The following is a 20,876-nucleotide window of genomic DNA, read 5'->3' as shown; positions in this document are numbered from 1 at the left end:
TGAATGCAGCCGTCTCTAAAGCATAACCCCAAAACGATAGAGGTAAATCAGTAAGAGACATCATAGATCGCACCATATCTAGTAAAGTACGATTACGACGTTCAGACACACCATTACGCTGTGGTGTTCCGGGTGGCGTCAGTTGTGAAACTATTCCGTATTGTTTCAAATGTAGACCAAATTCGTAACTCAAATATTCTCCTCCACGATCAGATCGTAGAAACTTTATTTTCTTGTTACGATGATTTTCAACTTCACTCTGAAATTCTTTGAACTTTTCAAACGTTTTAGACTTATGTTTCATTAAGTAGATATACCCATATCTGCTTAAATCATCTGTGAAGGTGAGAAAATAATGATATCCGCCACGAGCCTCAACATTCATCGGACCACATACATCTGTATGTATGATTTCCAACCAATCTGTTGCTCTCTCCATAGTATCGGAGAACGGCGTTTTAGTCATCTTGCCCATGAGGCACGGTTCGCAAGTACCAAGTGATTCATAATCAAGTGGTTCCAAAAGTCCATCAGTATGGAGTTTCTTCATGCGCTTTACACCGATATGACCTAAACGGCAGTGCCACAAATAAGTTGCACTATCATTATCAACTCTGCATCTTTTGGCTTCAACATTATGAATATGTGTATCACTACTATCGAGATTCATCAAAAATAGACCACTCTTCAAGGGTGCATGACCATAAAAGATATTACTCATATAAATAGAACAACCATTATTCTCTGATTTAAATGAATAACCGTCTCGCATCAAACAAGATCCAGATATAATGTTCAAGCTCAACGCTGGCACCAAATAACAATTATTTAGGTCTAATACTAATCCTGAAGGTAGATGTACAGGTAGCGTGCCGACGGCGATCACATCGACTTTGGAACCGTTTCCCACACGCATCGTCACCTCGTTCTTGGCCAGTGTCCGCTTAATCCGTAGTCCCTGTTTCGAGTTGCAAATATTAGCAACAGAACCAGTATCAAATACCCAGGTGCTACTGCGAGCTCTAGTAAGGTACACATCAATAACATGTATATCACATATACCTTTGTTCACCTTGCCATCCTTCTTATCCGCCAAATACTTGGGGCGGTTCTGCTTCCAGTGACTAGTCTGCTTGCAGTAGAAGCACTCAGTCTCAGGCTTAGGTCCAGACTTGGGTTTCTTCTCCTGAGCAGCAACTTGCTTGCTGTTCTTCTTGAAGTTCCCCTTCTTCTTCCCTTTGCCCTTTTTCTTGAAACTGGTGGTCTTATTGACCATCAACACATGATGCGCCTTCTTGATTTCTACCTCCGCAGCCTTTAGCATTGCGAAGAGCTCGGGGATCGTCTTATCCATCCCTTGCATGTTATAGTTCATCACGAAGCTCTTGTAGCTTGGTGGCAGTGATTGAAGAATTCTGTCAATGACGCTATCATCCAGAAGATTAACTCCGAGTTGAATCAAGTGATTATTATACCCAAACATTTTGAGTATATGCTCACTGACAGAACTATTCTCCTCCATCTTGCAGCTGTAGAACTTATTGGAGACTTCATATCTCTCAATCCGGGCATTTGCTTGAAATATTAACTTCAACTCCTGGAACATCTCATATGCTCCATGACGTTCAAAACGTCGTTGAAGTCCCGGTGCTAAGCCGTAAAGCATGGCACATTGAACTATCGAGTAGTCATCAGCTTTGCTCTGCCAAACGTTCTTAACGTCGTCGTTGCATCAGCAGCAGGCCTGGCACCCAGCGGTGCTTCTAGGACGTAATTCTTCTGTGCAGCAATGAGGATAATCCTCAAGTTACGGACCCAGTCCATGTAATTGCTACCATCATCTTTCAACTTTGCTTTCTCAAGGAACGCATTAAAATTCAACGGAACAATAGCACGGGCCATCTATCTACAATCAACATAGACAAGCAAGATACTATCAGGTACTAAGTTCATGATAAATTTAAGTTCAATTAATCATATTACTTAAGAACTCCCACTTAGATAGGCATCCCTCTAATCCTCTAAGTGATCACATGATCCAACTCAACTAAACCATAACCGATCATCATGTGAAATGGAGTAGCTTTCAATGGTGAACATCACTATGTTGATCATATCTACTATATGATTCACGCTCGACCTTTCGGTCTTCGTGTTTCGAGGCCATATCTGCATATGCTAGGCTCGTCAAGTTTAACCTGAGTATTCTGCGTGTGCAAAACTGGCTTGCACCCGTTGTAGATGGACGTAGAGCTTATCACACCCGATCATCACGTGGTGTCTGGGCACGACGAACTTTGGCAACGGTGCATACTCAGGGAGAACACTTTTATCTTGAAATTTAGTGAGAGATCATCTTATAATGCTACCGTCAATCAAAGCAAGATAAGATGCATAAAAGATAAACATCACATGCAATCAATATAAGTGATATGATATGGCCATCATCATCTTGTGCTTGTGATCTCCATCTCCGAAGCACCGTCATGATCACCATCGTCACCGACGCGACACCTTGATCTCCATCGTAGCATCGTTGTCGTCTCGCCAATCTTATGCTTCTACGACTATCGCTACCGCTTAGTGATAAAGTAAAGCATTACAGGGCGATTGCATTGCATACAATAAAGCGACAACCATGTGGCTCCTGCCAGTTGCCGATAACTCGGTTACAAAACATGATCATCTCATACAATAAAATTTAGCATCATGTCTTGACCATATCACATCACAACATGCCCTGCAAAAACAAGTTAGACGTCCTCTACTTTGTTGTTGCAAGTTTTACGTAGCTGCTACGGGCATAGCAAGAACCGTTCTTACCTACGCATCAAAACCACAACGATAGTTTGTCAAGTTGGTGTTGTTTCAACCTTCACAAGGACCGGGCGTAGCCACACTCGGTTCAACTAAAGTTGGAGAAACTGACACCCGCCAGCCACCTATGTGCAAAGCACGTAGGTAGAACCAGTCTCGCGTAAGCGTACGCGTAATGTCGGTCCGGGCCGCTTCATCCAACAATACTGCCGAACCAAAGTATGACATGCTGGTAAGCAGTATGACTTATATCGCCCACAACTCACTTGTGTTCTACTCGTGCATATGACATCTACGCATAAAACCAGGCTCGGATGCCACTGTTGGGGAACGTAGTAATTTCAAAATATTTCCTACGCACACGCAAGATCAAGGTGATGCATAGCAACGAGAGGGGAGAGTGTTGTCCACGTACCCTCGTAGACTGAAAGCGGAAGCGTTAGCACAACGCGGTTGATGTAGTCATACGTCTTCACGATCCGACCGATCAAGTACCGAACGCACGGCACCTCCGAGTTCAGCACACGTTCAGCCCGATGATGGCCCTCGAACTCCGATCCAGCCGAGTGTTGAGGGAGAGTTTCGTCAGCACGACGGCGTGGTGACGATGATGATGTTCTACCGACGCAGGGCTTCGCCTAAGCATCGCTACAGTATTATCGAGGTGGACTATGGTGGAGGGGGCACCGCACACGGCTAAAAGATCAAATGATCAATTGTTGTGTCTAGGGTGCCCCCTGCCCCCGTATATAAAGGAGCAAGGGGAGGTGCGGCCGGCCAAGAGGGGGCGCGCCAGGAGGAGTCCTACTCCCATCGGGAGTAGGACTCCCTCCCTTTTCCTTGTTGGATTAGGAGAAGAGGGGGAAAGCGGTGGAGGAGAAGAAGGAAAGGGGGGCGCCGCCCCCTTCTCCTTGTCCTATTCGGACTAGGGGGAGGGGCGCGCGGCCCTTGCCCTGGCCGCCTCTCCTCTTGTCCAATAAGGCCCACTATGGCCCATTAACCCCCGGGGGGTTCCGGTAACCCCTCCGGTACTCCGGTAAAATCCCGATTTCACCCGGAACACTTCCGATATCCAAACATAGGCTTCCAATATATCAATCTTCATGTCTCGACCATTTCGAGAATCCTCGTCATGTCTGTGATCACATCCAGGACTCCGAACAACCTTCGGTACATTAAAACATATAACTCATAATATAACTATCATCGAAACTTTAAGCGTGCGGACCCTACGGGTTCGAGAACTACGTAGACATGACTGAGACACGTCTCCGGTCAATAACCAATAGCAGAACCTGGATGCTCATATTGGCTCCCACATATTCTACGAAAATCTTTATCGTTCAGACCGCATAACAACATACGTTGTTCCCTTTGTCATCGGCATGTCACTTGCCCGAGATTCGATCGTCGGTATCTCAATACCTAGTTCAATCTTGTTACCGGCAAGTCTCTTTACTTGTTTCGTAATACATCATCCCGCAACTAACTCATTAGTTGCAATGTTTGCAAGGCTTAAGTGATGTGCATTACCGAGTGGGCCCAGAGATACCTCTTCGACAATCGGAGTGACAAATCCTAATCTCGAAATACGCCAACCCAACAAGTACCTTCGGAGACACCTGTAGAGCACCTTTATAATCACCCAGTTACGTTGTGACGTTTTGTAGCACACAAAGTGTTCCTCCGGTAAACGGGAGTTGCTCATAGTCATAGGAACATGTATAAGTCATGAAGAAAGCAATAGCAACATACTAAACGATCGAGTGCTAAGCTAACGGAATGGGTCAAGTCAATCACATCATTCTCCTAATGATGTGATCCCGTTAATCAAATGACAACCCATGTCAATGGCTAGGAAACTTAACCATCTTTGATTAACGAGCTAGTCAAGTAGAGGCATACTAGTGACACTCTGTTTGTCTATGTATTCACACATGTATTATGTTTCCGGTTAATACAATTCTAGCATGAATAATAAACATTTATCATGATATAAGGAAATAAATAATAACTTTATTATTGCCTCTAGGGCATATTTCCTTTACGTTTCCCTCAGGAGAACACAGGGCGAGGAGCGCCCACCGCTCAGGTGTTCATCACCAGGACCACTCAGGAACTGCAAGACGCAAGGGCCATGCGCGGCGACCGCCGCTCACGAAGCGCAGCTCCCCATCCAGGCGAGGATGCTGGCTTGCGCGTCTGCATCGACGTCCCAGGGCTCAACAGGGCCGCATCTCAGGAGCCCTTCTGGCCTTCGCCCGTGGGCCACTGCGAGGGTCCACCGCACAACTACGTTCGCATGCCTTTTGGCCTGTCGAGCGTGTCGTCCGCCTATCAGCGCAACTTGTGGCACGTCCTGGCGACTCAGGAGGCCAGGCAACACGCCGTCCTGACGGAGATGGAAACGGTCCTCAAGGAACCACCTGGAACCCCAGAGCCTCCCGAGGCTCAGGGCCCCGGTGGCTCATGAGGAGCAACCCCTTCGCCGCGTACCTTCAGCTGCCCCAACTCTCCTTCATCAACAGAACCAGGTGACATTTTCCAAGTTTATTTAGCTGGGAGCGCCCCCAGGGCTGCATCATTCCCAGGCCGCGTGGGTCCGTCCCTGTGGCATGTATCCCTTTTATGTCTTTAGCTTACCTTACTGGGGGCGCTCCTCGGGCTGCATCATCCCCAAGCCGCATGGGCCGGACCCAGTGGCATGTATCTCCCCGCATTTACTTGAGTCAGTTTGCTTTCCATGCCTAATCTATCTATGATTATCACTTGTTTGACTCTCACCTCCCATGGGGGCTGCCCACGCTGGCACGGAGCTTGCGCACGGGTCCGTCCCTGCAACATCGACAAATCTGGGTGGTCGAGCTCTGGCTCGCGGCATGCCCCGCACACGTCACCTCACCAGGCCCTCAGTGCTTTCGTCTCCTCGCGAAGGAATCGGCGACGGACTGGCAACCATAATGGCAAACTATGTTTCTCCTTGTGCTGGCTCACAGGAATCTCAAGAGAGTGACAGCAGGCGGCACCGCGAGCTCCCTCTTCTCCCATGTAATCCGCTTGCGCGTTAAAAGGGGGGCTCCTGAGCATCGCGACTCAGGAGCTCCTACTGGCTCTCCAGCCCTCACCCCCTGGCCTTGACCACGGCACGCGACCTGGCATACCAGCGGCGGCTGAGCTCGCTCGAGGGTCGGGACCTGCGGACGCAGAGCATGAAGGAGAGCGTGGAGAAGAGGGGGAGGCTCGCATGGACCTGGCCTAGCTACGCATTAACACGGCGCATCTCAAGGAACCAACCCCAAACCGCCAAGATAAGTCTCACGCTCAGATTGGCTAATCGTTGGAGCCTAAGGGTCACGCTCGCCGCAGCCCTGTTGCGGCAATGTCGCCTCCCTTTCTTACCTTACCACGGCTGCTTGACGCTAAAGGGGAGCCCCTGAGCATCATGCCTCAGGGGCTCTTACTGGACCTCGGGCCGCTCACCTCCTGGCCTTGACCATGGCACGCGACCTGGCATACCAGCGACGGCTGCAGCTTGCCTGGGGACCGAGACCTGTCAGCGTAGAGCAACGAGTCGTCGCGAGGTTGGAAAGGGGAGAGCAAGCCTAGACAGAGAATGCATTCGCAAATTTTCATAACAAGGATAGTATCAACAAAACACATTACAGACCCTTTACACACCCCCACGGGGTACTTCTTGATTCCTCGCAGGGAACAAAAAACAAGAACTTAGAGGAATCCTATCTACTCCCTCCTGTGGCCGACGCCGTCATCAACAGTGGGCCACGGGAGGCCGGCGCCAACCCCATCCAGATCAGCGACGGCGGCGACTGGACGCCGCAGCCCTGCTCCGGGAACGGTGAGAGCTCGGGGGCACGTAGCTGTCGTCGCTCGTCTCCGGAGTCTCGTAGAGCTCAGGAGAACCGCTGGACGCCCAAGAGTCGCTGCTGCTGGAGGAGCCGCAAGCCGGGCGCGCATCGTCCTGGCGCTCCCCTTCAGGGCAGCACTCCAGGCGGCGGCCCTCCGCGTCGAAGACCTTGAAGAACAGCGTGGAGGCGCCGTCATAATCGAAGTGGATCGCGAGGGAGCCCTCAGCACGGCAAACCCGCGCAACCTCACCCCAGCCGCGGGTCATGAAGATTTTGCCGGAGGAGACCACTTCAACCTCTGCTCTGGTCGCTGGGGCGTCGCAGTCAGCATGCTGCAACCAGAGCTCGAGGGGTCCCCACAGCGGCATCGCATCGGAGAAGAACCGCGCGAAGCGGATCCAGGTGCTTGGGGGCATGGCCGCCCACAGCACGAGCTCACGAGAGGAGTCCACATCATGGATTCCAGGGGCGACGGCGCGTGTCGCCATCACGCGGCAGCCGCGGTCGCGGCGCGGGCGGCACCGCTCGTCGCTCCTTCCGCCCGAGCCCTCGGCTTGGGCGTACAAGGGCAGCGGATACCCTGGAGGTGGCCGTTTGCACCAGGGCCTCGTCATTTCCGCTCTCACGACAATGTCGCGTCGGTGGACTGGCCTTTTCTTCGGCGGAAGCGGCCCTGGCTCATCGTGGGGAGCCTTTCCTTTCTCCTCGGCGGAGAACCTTCGGATCGGCTCCATGGGAATTGCTACTAGCGGTGGAGCAAGGAGGAGGAAGCAAGCGAACTGGGAAGAGATGGGCAACGGGGGCTCTGCCCCCCCCCATTTATAGCGGGAGAAGGCCAACCGGCGCCTCCCACGATCACAGGTAATGATGGTTTTCGTTTGCATGTCGCAGGGACTTCTCAAGTTGGGCAGTTGCCGAGGCAGCGTGGGGAAGCGGAGACGCCCACGTCCAATCAACCGCCACGCGTCGACCAAGGCCGCAGGCTTTTGGGGCCTGCGGCGCTCCACACTTGACCTTTGGCTTCGCCTCGAAGCCAAGCCCGAGCGCGCCTTGGGCCCGGGGGCTACTGTCGGCGTTCTGGGAACGGGGGTCCCCAGACTTGCCTGCCTGCGGCCCACGGCGTGGCTCTGCGCGTGGGCCCGTACGGCCCATCTTCATCAACAAGGCATTCAAGACCCTCGCGAGGGGCCAAGCCTCGCGAGGCGGACGACACCAGACCTCCTCAGCAGCGGCCTCACCAGGTTGGCTCGCGAGGAGCGGAGAGATCAAGGCAGGGAAAACCTCGCGAGGTTCTCGTGACGTGAGCCATGACGATCAAGACCAGGCGGGCGCCAGCGCGCAGTGTCCTTGTTTCCCCTTTGGTGCTAAGGAAGCAAGCGCAGGCGCGGAGTACCGAGGCGTCAAGTAAAGGTTTCCATATCGGTGCAACGTGACCAAGACCAGCCGGACGGCAAGACGGAGGTCACCATGGAGCCCGAAGCGGCGTCACCACCAGAGCCTTTGGCAGGCGAAGACCGCTTTTGTCAGGATAAGCTGTACTAGCTGTCCCCTTTCAAATTGGCCGTTGTTGGCTCCCTTCCCGCTCAATATTTGGGGAGAGGACCAGGGCCTATATAAATAGGACTAGCCACCGCAGTAGAGGGCAACTGAGCCTGAGCTGATCGAATACACACACACACACAAGTTCGCCAAGCACAAGAACACCTCAACCTCAGGAGGTTGTTCTTCCCCTTGTATTGTTCATCATCAGCCCAAGAGGCAATCCACCACCACCACACTGGAGTAGGGTATTACACCACAACGGTGGCCCGAACCAGTATAAATCTTGTGTCTCTTGTGTTGTGAGTTCGTAGAGTTCGTCCGCGAGATCTTAGCAAGCTAGGGCGTGAATCAATAGGGAAAGAAATTCGAGCGCACCCCAGAGTTCGAACCTCAATGGTTTTGCCGAAACCCGTGATCCGACATCCTCCTATTGTTTCTCAATCTCGGTTCAACTCTGGCATGTGATGCTTGAGCTGTCAACAACCCAATGGATGCATGCATTCTTAGAGGTAAACCTACTAACGCACACAATGGTCGGGGTAATAGGAGAACCCTCTGTTCTTGATTCCTGGTAGTTCTCATCAGCACATCAGCACCTCACTTCCGTTTGCATTGCAGCGTTTCTGTTATGCTTTCTTTAGTACTTTTGTGTTGTCTTTTCATTGCAGTGGAGAGAAAACTGGTGATCCGGCGTTCCTTTCATCTCTTTCTGTTGTATATTTTGTACTCAGTTGTTTTATAGATTAGTTAGAGATGTGAAATTCATGCTGATTATTCTCATTGTTATGCAAATTCATCCGTGTACTATAATTTCATGACATAGAAAGCCAAAATAAAAGTAAACTTTGGAGGAATAGTGCTCCTGAATTTGGGGGTTAGATGTGTGATGCAGGTTGTATTGAGACTGAACCTCAACGCCCCAAGTGATTTTCTTGTTCTTATAGCTTCAAAGTTTAGCTGTTCAAAAGATCTCAAATCCATTATCGCACTGAAGGTTGTTGAGCTTCCATAATTATAGTTTGACCAATTCCTTCCTTGGAAGAACTACTCCAGCCCTGATCCTAAACCCATATGGAATGTATCTAGTTTCACACAACACATGACTGTCGAGGTCCATTAGTTGATTAATTTTTTATTTCTATATAAGGCTAGAACAACTTTACTTGGAGGGTTTCAGACATAGAGGAGGCTTCAAATCGTGCCTTTTTGTTTTCTGGCAACCTATAGTTAATGAAATATACATAGTAGCAGTTCATTAGGTAGCCACTATAATTAGAATAGCTCTGAACACCAAGTGCGTATGTAGTAATTATACGATGGAGCTATCTTTTTTGCTTTGTGCAAATTATTTATGCATATTTTCTCCTGGAAGATCATAATACTTAACTTCAAGTGATTCACACCCAGAGCTTGCTGATAGTTTTAGGATGGTGGACAATCCGGTCGCAACAGAAGGTTTTGGCGTTTGGCCGTCTCCATAGTTTTTGCAGCAGAATGATCTTTTTCAAGAAGCCAAAACTGATATCCCTCCCCTAGTGTAACCCTCCCCTAGCCCTATCCTCGCGCCACTGGCCGCTCCGGCCGCGGCGGCCACATCCCTCGCCGGCTGCCACTCCGGCGCCGGTAACCACACTCCCGCTATTCAGAACGCCATCTCCATCATCCCTCTCCCCGATGGCCCTCTCCGATCTCAAGTTCGAGGAAGGTTTGGCCTTTGAAGCTTACATCTGGAAGCAATTTGGTGTACCAATCAATCATTTTGAGGGAGGTAAACTCAAAGAATTCATCCTAGTGGCTGAGGTGACTCGCTCTAAACTCTGTATCAATGTGGATTCGATTAGTCTCATGCTTCAATCTTGCTTTGGGGGGCATGCATCACATTTTAAAGTTTCTTGTCTTCAGAATTGGTCTTTCGAATTCAGTGTTTCCTCCAAAGATGTGGGTTTTGCTATTATCAAAGGGGGGAATTGTGTCAATGATCTGTTCAATCTTGGTTTCTTTCTCTGGGGTAATGGTGGCCCAGACTTTCAAAAAGAATTCCGGCTTTACCGGCAAGAACTTGATAAGGAATGGACTGTAGTTGGTCGATGTAGTGATCGTAGATCCTATGCCGAGGCTGTTCAAACTCCTATAATCTTTCAAGATCATACTTCCCCTACCGGATCCAGTAATCCGCGTCCCTTGTCACTTTCGGAGCGCCTTGCTCAATCAATGTCTGCTATAAACCCCGTCTTAACTGCTCCCAACAATGTTGCTCTAGGGAGGGCGAGATCTTCGGGTTTTCAAAACCTTGGGCCTGGTTAGCCCAGTCAGGAGCTTCGTAACCTTTTCTGCGTCCGTTGCCTCGGTGTGGGCCATCTTAGGCCTAGTTGCACAAGCAGGATTAGATGCAGAGGATGCCGTCGACTGGGCCACATCAAGGATAATTGCAGATTTGGTGGCGTGGTTTCCGAGCAAACTCCTCGCATTCAACCTTCCCTCATGCAGCAGCAGCCACCTTTGGCTAGTGGCCATGACAACCGTCAATCGGGACAGCTGGACCCACCCGCCAAAGGGACCACCACCACCCCTGTTCAGTCAAATCAAGTCATTACCGCCGCCGCCTCGCATTCCCACCAAACTCCTCCCTCTCTGCAACAAACAGCTCCTTTGACTAGGGTCTGTGTCGCCGCTGCTCCCGTCCGGCTGCCGGAGATGGCAACGTTCCCCTTTGATCCTGCTCCATTCCTCCCTGAAGGCTTCCACGCGATTGAAGTTGAAGGCCGACCCGCGCGCCACCGCGTGCTTCATGGAAACCTAGCCCCTGCCAATGAAGATCTCGCCATTGCAACAATCATCCGCATGCCACAAGGTGAAGTGATTTTTGTCAATGTTCATAAGATTCTTCTTGAGTTTCTTTAGTTGAAGCGCATTGAAGTTACTGTTGTGAAGGAGTGTCCGTTTGGGAAAGCTTTTGTGAGGGTAAATAGTGCGGCAGACAGAGATTTCCTAGTTAACAGAGGTCCGCATGCTTATGATGACATTCACATAGTCTTTCAAAGGCACAATGTGGGTCTTAACTGGAAGAATTTTAATCTGAATAGAGATGTTTGGATTATGGTTTTTGGCTTCCCTGCTGATCTGAGAACCTTTCATGAGTTATCCAATGCTACTACGGGTTTTGGGCAGCTTTTGGTTTGGGACAGAGTCAAATCCAGTGATGCTGCAGTGGCTTTGAAAGTTAAAATGGATGCTCTGAAGGATGTGCCAGCAAGCCTGGTGGTTTCTGGTGCAAAGGATTTTAGTGGTCAATCCTGGACATGCCAAACAGTGATTTCCCGGGACATTCTTATTGGTGGGCCACCTGCTGAATAGGATCCTGTTCCTGATGATGGAGATCCCCACCCAAGGCCAGATGAACAATTCCATCACCCCAACCAAAATAATCTAATGGTTGGGCATGTTGCATTTCATCTGATTCAGCATGGAAACCAGGACTTATTAGATAATGCAGTAGGCGAAGATGCTCTAGCACAAGCAGAGGAAGATGAGGGCTGGGGTCATTGGGCTATGCCCCAGCACTAGCCAATGGCAGATGTGGAAATCCAATCTAGGGAATTCTTAGAGTTGAATGATTTAATGGGCCCTCTAGAGGTGGAAGAAGAGCACCCAGTGGAAGATGGCAGTGGTCTCAGTCACTCTTTGGGTCTACCTAATGCAGTTTTGCTGAATCTGCTAATGGAGGACCAAATTTTCAGAACTTGGATGAACTTCTGGCTCCCTTAGTCCTACTTGATGTTCAGCCTAATTTCATTGCTGATTTTGATCTCAGCCAGCCTATTGAGCAGCTTGCTCCACATCAATTTGGATATCTGAACATTCTACAGGCACCCTTGCTACCTGCTGCTGCGGATATTAATCTGGTTGCTATCAATCCTCCCCATCCTGAAATTGAGATGCCAGTGCAAGAGACTTTATTGCATCAAAACAAATCTATTGTTCCAGCTCCTGGTCCTAAAAACATTGAAAGCACACAAGCAGAAACATATGTTGTTGTTGTCCCAGCTATTACTGCAGAAGAGGCGGTTGCTGCTTCAAAGGAAAATGTTGTTGCTATGTACCAATGATTGTTGTAGAAGAGGCTACTCCTACTCTACCAGCAGACAAGGATTTAAGTTCAGCCTTACCAGAACCTCTGGCCACTGTAGTGGGGACATTTACTGCTGCACAGAGAGCTTCAGCTTCATCAGTCAACCCAGTGGTAGAAGAGAATAGCTTGTCTGAAGGTAACAGTATGGAAGCCCCTCCAGGCTCCCTCTTCCTATTTTCAATGCAAGTTTTTTTGCAAAAGATATCCAGTTGCCAACAACTTAATCTTCAGGAAAAGAGGAGGAATTTCTATCCAAGGAAGGACTGGAGCTTTGGAGCTCTCACTTTGCACCTACTGCTCCAACAGACCAAGTTGTTCAGGTACCTATTGAATGGTGCAAATTTATATTTGCTCTGTTGACTGCTGATAATTTTGGTTGGGCAAAATCTCTGCTTGCTTCACAATTATGGACATACATCATTGAGGGATCTGAGAGCAATAAAGCTTTACAATTTGTCATACCCGAAAAGTGCCAAAATGAACAGATTCTTTACTGTAAACATTCTGTTATGGAGCAGGAAGCTTCTTCTAATACTAGTTTGACACCTCAGGCACTGAACAAAGACACCACTCCCCCTCTGCTGGCTACTAGCACCTCAGTAGCTCATGCTCAAAGGAAGAGAAAAGATAAAGCACCTATGGTTGAAACTGAGGTAAGAAGGAGTTGTAGATTGCAATAGATGAATAAAGGTTTCAGAAGGAAATCATGTTCAGACAAGAATTGTTTCCCTTGTCCATCTGACCCTCCTGCTATTGCTACTAAGATTGTTAAAAATCTCACTGTCCCCTTTTGTAAGGCTGTTGCCAAGGACTGCATTGATGAGATGCTGCACCAACCCAAGAAGAAGAAGAAGAAGGAGACCAAGGCTGCTGCCAAGGGACCACAAAAGAAGGCTGTCTTCAAGCCCTAGTTATTTTCCCAGCTACTAGCAATGTCTGCAATGAACAGTCTTAATTCTTGGTCCATGATATACTTTTGTGATATGCTATCAGTTGAACTTGTAAGAAACAATCCTTTTATACTGAGCTCTAAGACTGAAGTATTGATCTATGGGGACTGCTTTATGATCTATCTATGTGAAATATATTTGATCTAACCTGGGAGAAAGCTGTTGTGTGATTGCTTGTGGCTATGGATTATTGTATGTTTCCCTTCATTCAGCATGGTATTGTCTGGCTGGCTTTTCAGCAGAGCAGTTGCAGTCATAGATAATCTCCTACCTTGATATGAATAGAAAGTGGAATATTCTGAACTGGAATGTTAGAGGCATCAATGACAGTAATATATGGCTAGCACTAAGAAATAAGATAGATGAGGCAAATGCAAACATCATCTTCCTGCAAGAAACAAAGAAAGAGCATTTTGATTATAGATACCTCAAGAATTTCTGCCCAAAGAGGATCAATTGCTTTGATTTTCTTCCCTCGGTTGGAGCATCCGGTGGTCTCCTTATTGCATGGAATGGCAATCTATTTGAAGGAGAATCTCGCTTTCATAATGAATGTTCTCTCTGCATCAGATTCATTTCTAAATTAACTGGAGATTCTTGGATCCTAACCAACATTTATGGTCCATGTCAAGGGGAGGCTAGGGATGATTTCTTGGACTGATTTAGAAATATTCATATGCCTGATAATACCAAGTGGATGATCATGGGAGATTTCAATTACATCAAGTACCCAAATAACAGGAGCAGATCTAGAGGCAACTTCTCTGACATGATGAAATTTAATGATGCCATCAGTAGTCTGGCACTGGTGAATATCCCGCTCAAGGGGAGGAGCTTCACTTGGAGCAATATGCAGGAAGCTCCCTTGCTAGAGAAATTGGATTGGGTGTTCACTTCTGAAGCTTGGACTTCTCAATATCCTAACACTTTAGTTCTGCCTTTGGCCAAACCTGTCTCAGATCACATACCTTGCAAGGTGCAGATGGGAACTCACATCCCAAAGGCTAAAATATTCAGGTTTGAAAATGGCTACAGATTCAGGGTTTTAAATATATTGTTAAACAAAATTGGGAGCAAGACATCCACATTCAAGATAGTGCAAAAAGAATTACTGCAAAATTCAAAATGCTCAGGAAATTTTTGAAAATTTGGTCAAAAACAATCTCTTAGCTCAGCATATCCATCAAAGCCACCAATGAAGTTTTTTTTCCTTGATTCTTTGGAGGAATTTAGATCCCTCACTCTGGCAGAATGGAATGGCAGGGACTTCCTCAAACAACACCTCCTTCAACTACTGGAATTGCAAAAGATCTATTGGCAACAAAGAGCTACAATTAGATGGGTTAAATTTGGAGAAGTTAATTCCAAGTTCTTTCAGGCCAAAGCTACCATTAAGGATAGGGTTAACCACATTGCAAGTCTACAAGATGATATGGGCAACACATTCAGAGAACACAATGCCAAGGCAAATATCCTCCTCAAAGCTTTCAAGAAAAGGTTAAATACTTCATTGGCAACATTTAATCCTCTCAGTTTGGATAGCCTACTTTACAGAGATGTGGGCCTCTCTTTGCTTGAAATACCCTTTTCCAGAGAAGAAATTGATACAGTGGTAAAAATCTGCCCAATGAGAAGGCACCAGGGCCGGATGGTTTCAATACCAATTTTATAAAACACTGCTGGGATATTTTAGCACCTGATTTCTATACCTTGATTGATGATTTCTACCATGGCAGAATTAGCTTGTAGAGCATCAACTCTTCATTCATAACACTCATCCCCAAGAAAGATGCCCCATCTTCACCCAATGATTACAGACCTATCTCATTGCTTAATTGCTCAATCAAGATCATAACAAAGCTATTGGCAAATAGACTACAAATTGTCATTCTGAAGCTAGTTCACACCAATCAGTATGGTTTCTTAAAAGCAAGATCTATTCAGGACTGCCTGGCTTGGGCTTATGAATTCATTCATCAGTGTAAAACTTCTGGCAAGGAGATCATTGTCTTAAAATTGGACTTTGAAAAAGCTTTTGATCTTATTGAACATCAATCTATGAAGAATATTCTCATTGCAAGAGGCTTTGTCACCAAGTGGCTCATGTGGATGGACATGATTTTCTCCTCTGGTTATTCTGTTGTCCTGCTTAATGATGTACCTGGGAAACGGTTCCTTTGCAAGAGGGGAGTAAGGCAGGGGGACCCTCTCTCTCCTTTGATTTTTGTGCTAGCTGCTGGCCTACTACAGTCTATCATGAATGAGGCTATGCATAATAACCTAATCAGAAGACCACTAGAAGCTCATCCTTGCCCTGACTTCCTAGTCATTCAGTATGTTGATAACAATGTGCTGATAATGCCAGCATGTGAAACACAAGTGGAGCAAATCAAGAATCTCATTCTCATTTCATAGTATACACTGGCCTGAGAGTGAACTTTGAAAAATCTACCATGGTGCCCATCAACACAGGAAATGAAATCATGCAAGCTTCGGCTGCAAGACTAGAATGTATTATTGGAAGCTTCCCTTGCAGCTGTCTTGGTCTACCACTGTCACTTTCCAAGCCTAAGTTGGAAGAATTTTTTCCCTGTTATAAAGAGGATTGACAAGAGATTGACTGGATGCTCAACTTTTTTATGATATGGAGACAAGCTTACTTTGATCAAGTCTGTTTTTGCAAGTTCGCCAATTTTCTTTAAGAGCACACTTGAATTGCCAAAGGGAATCATTGAGCAAATTAACAAGGCCTTGAAACATTGCTTCTAGAGGAAGTATGGTATGGAAGACAGAGGTACATCACTCATATCCTGGGATAAGGTCTGCTTACCCAAAGAATAAGGAGGACTGGGAGTTCTCAGCATTGAAATACACAACACATGTCCTCTCATGAAACATCTGCATAAGTTCCTGTACAATGAGAATCTCCCATGGGTAAAACTTATTTGGGAATCCTACTATCCTGAGGGTGTGATTACTGATAGACCTGTTGGCTCCTTCTGGTGGAAAATATTTTTAGATTGCTCTCTGAATTCAAACTTGTAGCCAAAGGACAACTTGGAACAAGTAACACTATTGATTTCTGTCAAGACAATTGGGGGCATGGAAGTATAAGAGATAAAGTTCCAGAACTTTTGTCTTTCTCCACTAAGGATAATTTGACCATTAAACACTTTTTGGAAGCACCAGACATGGTAGAAAACTTCATCCTTCCAGTCTTAGCTCAAGCTCATCAACAATTTCAAGAATTGCAAGGCATCACTCAGTCACTTCAGATAAACAATCAGGTTGAAAGATGGATATATCCATGGGGCAACACCTACTCTTCTATCAAAATGTATAAGGAGCTGACTAAAGGTGAACCTGCGGCAGCCATTTCAAAGAACTCTGGAAGAATGCAGCTATGCTAAGATACAAGATCCTTTCCTGGATCTTGCTGCACGACAGAGTCAATACAAGGAATATGCTTCAAAGGACTTTTTACCTGCCATCCTATAATTGTGCCCTCTGTCCAATGAACACTGACGAAACATCTCAGCATCTTTTCTAGGATTGTAACTTTGCACTAAACTGTTGGCACTCCATCTTGGGTCCTAGAAACAGAGGTATCTCAATTTTTGATGAGGCCTCGCTTGCTATTCAAGCACTACCTTCCCCCATTGCCATGGAGGTCATGATCATGGGCTGTTGGAATATCTGGATGCAAAGAATTGGGAAAATATTCAGGGTAAAAGAGGCATCTGTCCAAGCTTGGAAAATCTCCCTCAAGACGGACCTGCTTCTGTTGATGCACAGAGTGAAGAATAAGTACAGAGACCAGTTTTCTAGTTGGATTGATTAGAATTAGAATTAATCATTATGTTACCCTCAGGATTCACCAAAACAGGAGTAGGTTGAACATTCAGTTGTGTTGACTCTGTATATATTGTACATTATTTTTTAATGAAATTTTCGTAGAACGATTATTCTACGGTTTCGGTTCAAAAAAAGTTTAGGATGGTAACTTTGTAACTCGCAAGATGTTGAATAGATTAGGACTTTGCATTACATAACCTAATGAAAAAAATGGTAAAAGATGCAACACATAGTGGTATTTCACAAGCTTCTGTTATACAAGGCCTATAAGAAACTATCCTTACATGGAAATAAAAGTAACACATGCAACTTGTTGTCGTATCTCGCAAGCATCAATATCTCGTCAATTATGCGTAGGCAATTTATTTGCTTAGAAATAGCATCAAATGTGAAAATCCTCTTCTACACCCGAGCTCAAATGAGCTCGACATGAACAGTAAATCAAAAAACATTGAAAAGAAGTTCAAAAAATATGATTCTTTTATGGAAAACTTTGAAAAATGTTCTAAGAGCTTGCAACATTTTAGCATGAAATCAGGTTTGTGGAAGTCGTGGCAAAAAAATTTGCTCCAAAATGCTTTCGAAACTAGAGTTTATGGAGTATCGTTTTTTTGTCCACGCCTTCTAGGAATGTGATTCCATGACGAATCTTTGCGAGCACTCGAAACATTTGTCAATCTTTGTCATAGAAAAATTTCAGATTATTTTGAATTTTTTTTATTTTTACTGTTCACCCGAGCTCATTTGAGTTGGGGTTGACAAACTCTATGTCCCATCAAATGACGCATCTCATAGTTGCAACTAATTTAAGAGAAAACATAGTGGGCCACATGGTTGAATTTGAAGGGTACAATTATAGTGAGGCAAGTATTTTCATCTAGCGTGTTGCGGAGACCCTCATCACGAGTTTCTGATATTGTAAGTAGTTGATTTCTTTGGATATTTGCTCAAGAAGTTGTGTTACTTTACTTGCATCTTATTCCCTCTTCCTCAGAAGGTTTAGAAAATTAACCAATATCTCGTAATCTGTTGAAGTAGAGTCATTGCATCTTCTATATCATTTGTGACTAAGATTTTTACATTTAGCTTCTATTTCACAAATCAATCTCTAATTCAACATGTAGTTCAACCGAAATCTAATCACCACATACATTTTGTGTGTATAGAAGATATTATAGTTAAGCAGACTAAAACTTGCTGGGACAAATGCATCACCCGAGGACGAGAATCAACTTCAGCAACAACTAAGCGTCTTTGCCGGTTCGACGAATGTTGTTTGTATATACAATTTTCACTAATTAAAAAAATCCCAGTTGCAACGCACACGCATTTATGCTAGAAAAAAGTCCAAAATAAACCTTGAAATTGTAGACAAAAGCTAAATTGAACCCCTGAACTTGTAATCCGAAAATTAGCACACGAACTCTCCGATCCGGTCTATTTTGAACCTTGAGAGCATTTCCAAACAGGGATTGTCGACGTGCCAGGTCGAATCCCAGGATTGTTGTCTGCGGTCCTGACTAGGCCGGCCCAACACACACGAAACGAGTTTTTTCTCCTTTTCATTTTCTTGAGGGATTTTTTTTGTAAAATGCAAAGTAAAAATACCGAAGGGTGCAGTCGCGACTGGGCCAGGCGAACAGACGCGAGGCGATTTTTTTTCTTTTTCGTAAAATATGCAAATTAAAAATACAAAATAAAGAGATACAAGGATTTGAACTTGTGGCCTACCGCTACTTAATTCCACCCACTAGCCACTAAAACCATTAGCCGTTGCTTCTATGATGAGAGGCCCGACCAATTAAACCACATAGAGCAGTGCCGAGATTTGAATCATTTTTTGAAGGGCAAACAAACTTTAAAAACATGCAGGCCAGATCAATATTTTAAATATACTTTTTTAGATGTGGGGACACTTTTTCAAAATTCTGAATAATTTTTTGAAAAAATAAACAATTTTTCTGAAAACACAATCAATTTTTAAAAGTGAACACTATTTGAAACACATTTTTTAAAATATGGGAACAAGTTTAGAAACCTGATTTTTTAAAAATGTTTAAAAGATGTAAAAAATGTTCACATAACTTAAAAAAAATTATTGTCATTAAGAAAATGTAAAACGTGTATTGGGCAAAATGTTACCATGTCACACTTTTTAAAATTGTTTTTGGAATTTCATAAATTATTTGTGTTAAAATGTAATCGATTTTTTAAAAAAAATCAACTTTTTTTCAAGAAATGTTTGGTTCTTTGGCAGTCGGAGCGGCCAGAACAGGCGGCGTGGACAACATCCGCTTGAGCTGGAGGAACGCCTCGTCCGCCTGGTCGGTCCACTCGAAGCACTTGGTCTTCTTCATCAGTTGGTACGAAGGGAGGGCATTCTTGTCCAGATGCCAGGCACCCGGTGAACTTCTGAACGTCCCGCAGCTTGGTCGGTTTCTTCATCCGCTCAATGGCCTTAATCTTCATGGGGTTGCACTCTATCCCGCACTTAGAAACAAGGAAGACAAGGAGCTGACTGGCTGGCACTCCAAAAACACACTTCTCCGGGTTGAGCTTGATTTGGAAACGGTGCAGGTTGGCGAAGGTCTCCTTGAGATCCTCCAAAAGGGTGTCGCGCTTCTCCGTCTTCATCACAATGTCGTCCACGTAGACATGGGCATTCCTGCCGAGTTGTAGCAGGAGGCACTTCTACATGCAGCGTTGGAAGGTGGCGCCGACATTCCTCAAGCCAAACGTCATGGTGATGTAGAAGAACACGTCGAAAGGGGTGATGAAGGCGGTCTTCAGTTGATCGTCCGGGTCCAGCTTGATATGGTGGTAGCCGGAGTAGGCGTCCAAGAAGGACAGTAGCTCGCAGCCGGCCATGGAGTCGGTCACTTGATCAATCCGGGGCAAGGCAAACGGATCCTTGGGGCAGGCCTTCTTCAGGCTCGTGTAATGGATACACATGCGCCACTTGTTGTTTTTCTTCAAAACGAGGACTGGGTTGGCAAGCCAATCCGGGTAGAAGACTTCCATGATGAAGCCGGTAGCCAGAAGCCAGGCGATTTCTTCACCAACGATCCTTCTCTTCTCTTCTGATAGGCGGCGGAGGGGTTGCTTGACCAGCTTAGCATCCGGCCGTACATGGAGCTTGTGCTCGGCGTACTCCCTCGGAACACCCGGCATGTCCTTGGGGGACCATGCGAAGATATCCCGATTCTCACGGAGGAAGTCGACGAGCTCGCTTTCCTATTTGCTGTCGAGGTTGGACCCTATGACAGCGTACTGCTCCGGGTGCGCCGGGTCCAAGATGATCTTCTTGGTTTCCTTAGCCGGCTGGAAGGAGCCCTCACCTTTAGCATCCTTGGGGTCAGTCGACATGGCTGGCTGCTTGCTGGCCATGGCCACAGCCCAGTCAAGGAGGCGCTTTTCTTCAGTGATGATGAGGGACTCGGCCAGCCGGGAGCTGGTTGCGGCGCACTCGAGCAAATTCTTATAGTGTGGAACCACCATGAATTTGGCCATCGTTGGCTGGCCCAAGAGCGCATCGTAGGGGTTATCCAAGTCGACCACCTCAAACCAGATTGGCTCACGACAGAAGTGGGCCTTGTCGCCGAACAGAACGTTGATCTTGATCTTGCCGATTGGAGAGCGGGAAAGCCCAGGGACGATGCCATGGAACACGGTCCGGCTGGGCTGGAGTTGCTTCTCCTTGATGCCTAGCTTTTCCAT

At 46.4% G+C, this 20,876-nt stretch overlaps 1 protein-coding gene across 1 annotated transcript; it reads right to left on the bottom strand.

Annotated features, from left to right (window-relative positions):
• Positions 1–20,393: 20,393 nt before the first annotated feature.
• Positions 20,394–20,876, bottom strand: LOC109740119 (uncharacterized). Its single transcript, XM_020299152.1, has one exon. It carries the CDS (start codon positions 20,874–20,876, stop codon positions 20,394–20,396), a length of 483 nt encoding a protein of 160 aa, XP_020154741.1.

Source organism: Aegilops tauschii, chromosome 3, assembly GCF_002575655.3.
Source record: "Aegilops tauschii subsp. strangulata cultivar AL8/78 chromosome 3, Aet v6.0, whole genome shotgun sequence".
Classification (NCBI taxonomy): domain Eukaryota; kingdom Viridiplantae; phylum Streptophyta; class Magnoliopsida; order Poales; family Poaceae; genus Aegilops; species Aegilops tauschii.
Note: the sequence above shows the minus strand (reverse complement) of the source record. Positions and strands in the feature narration are given on the sequence as shown.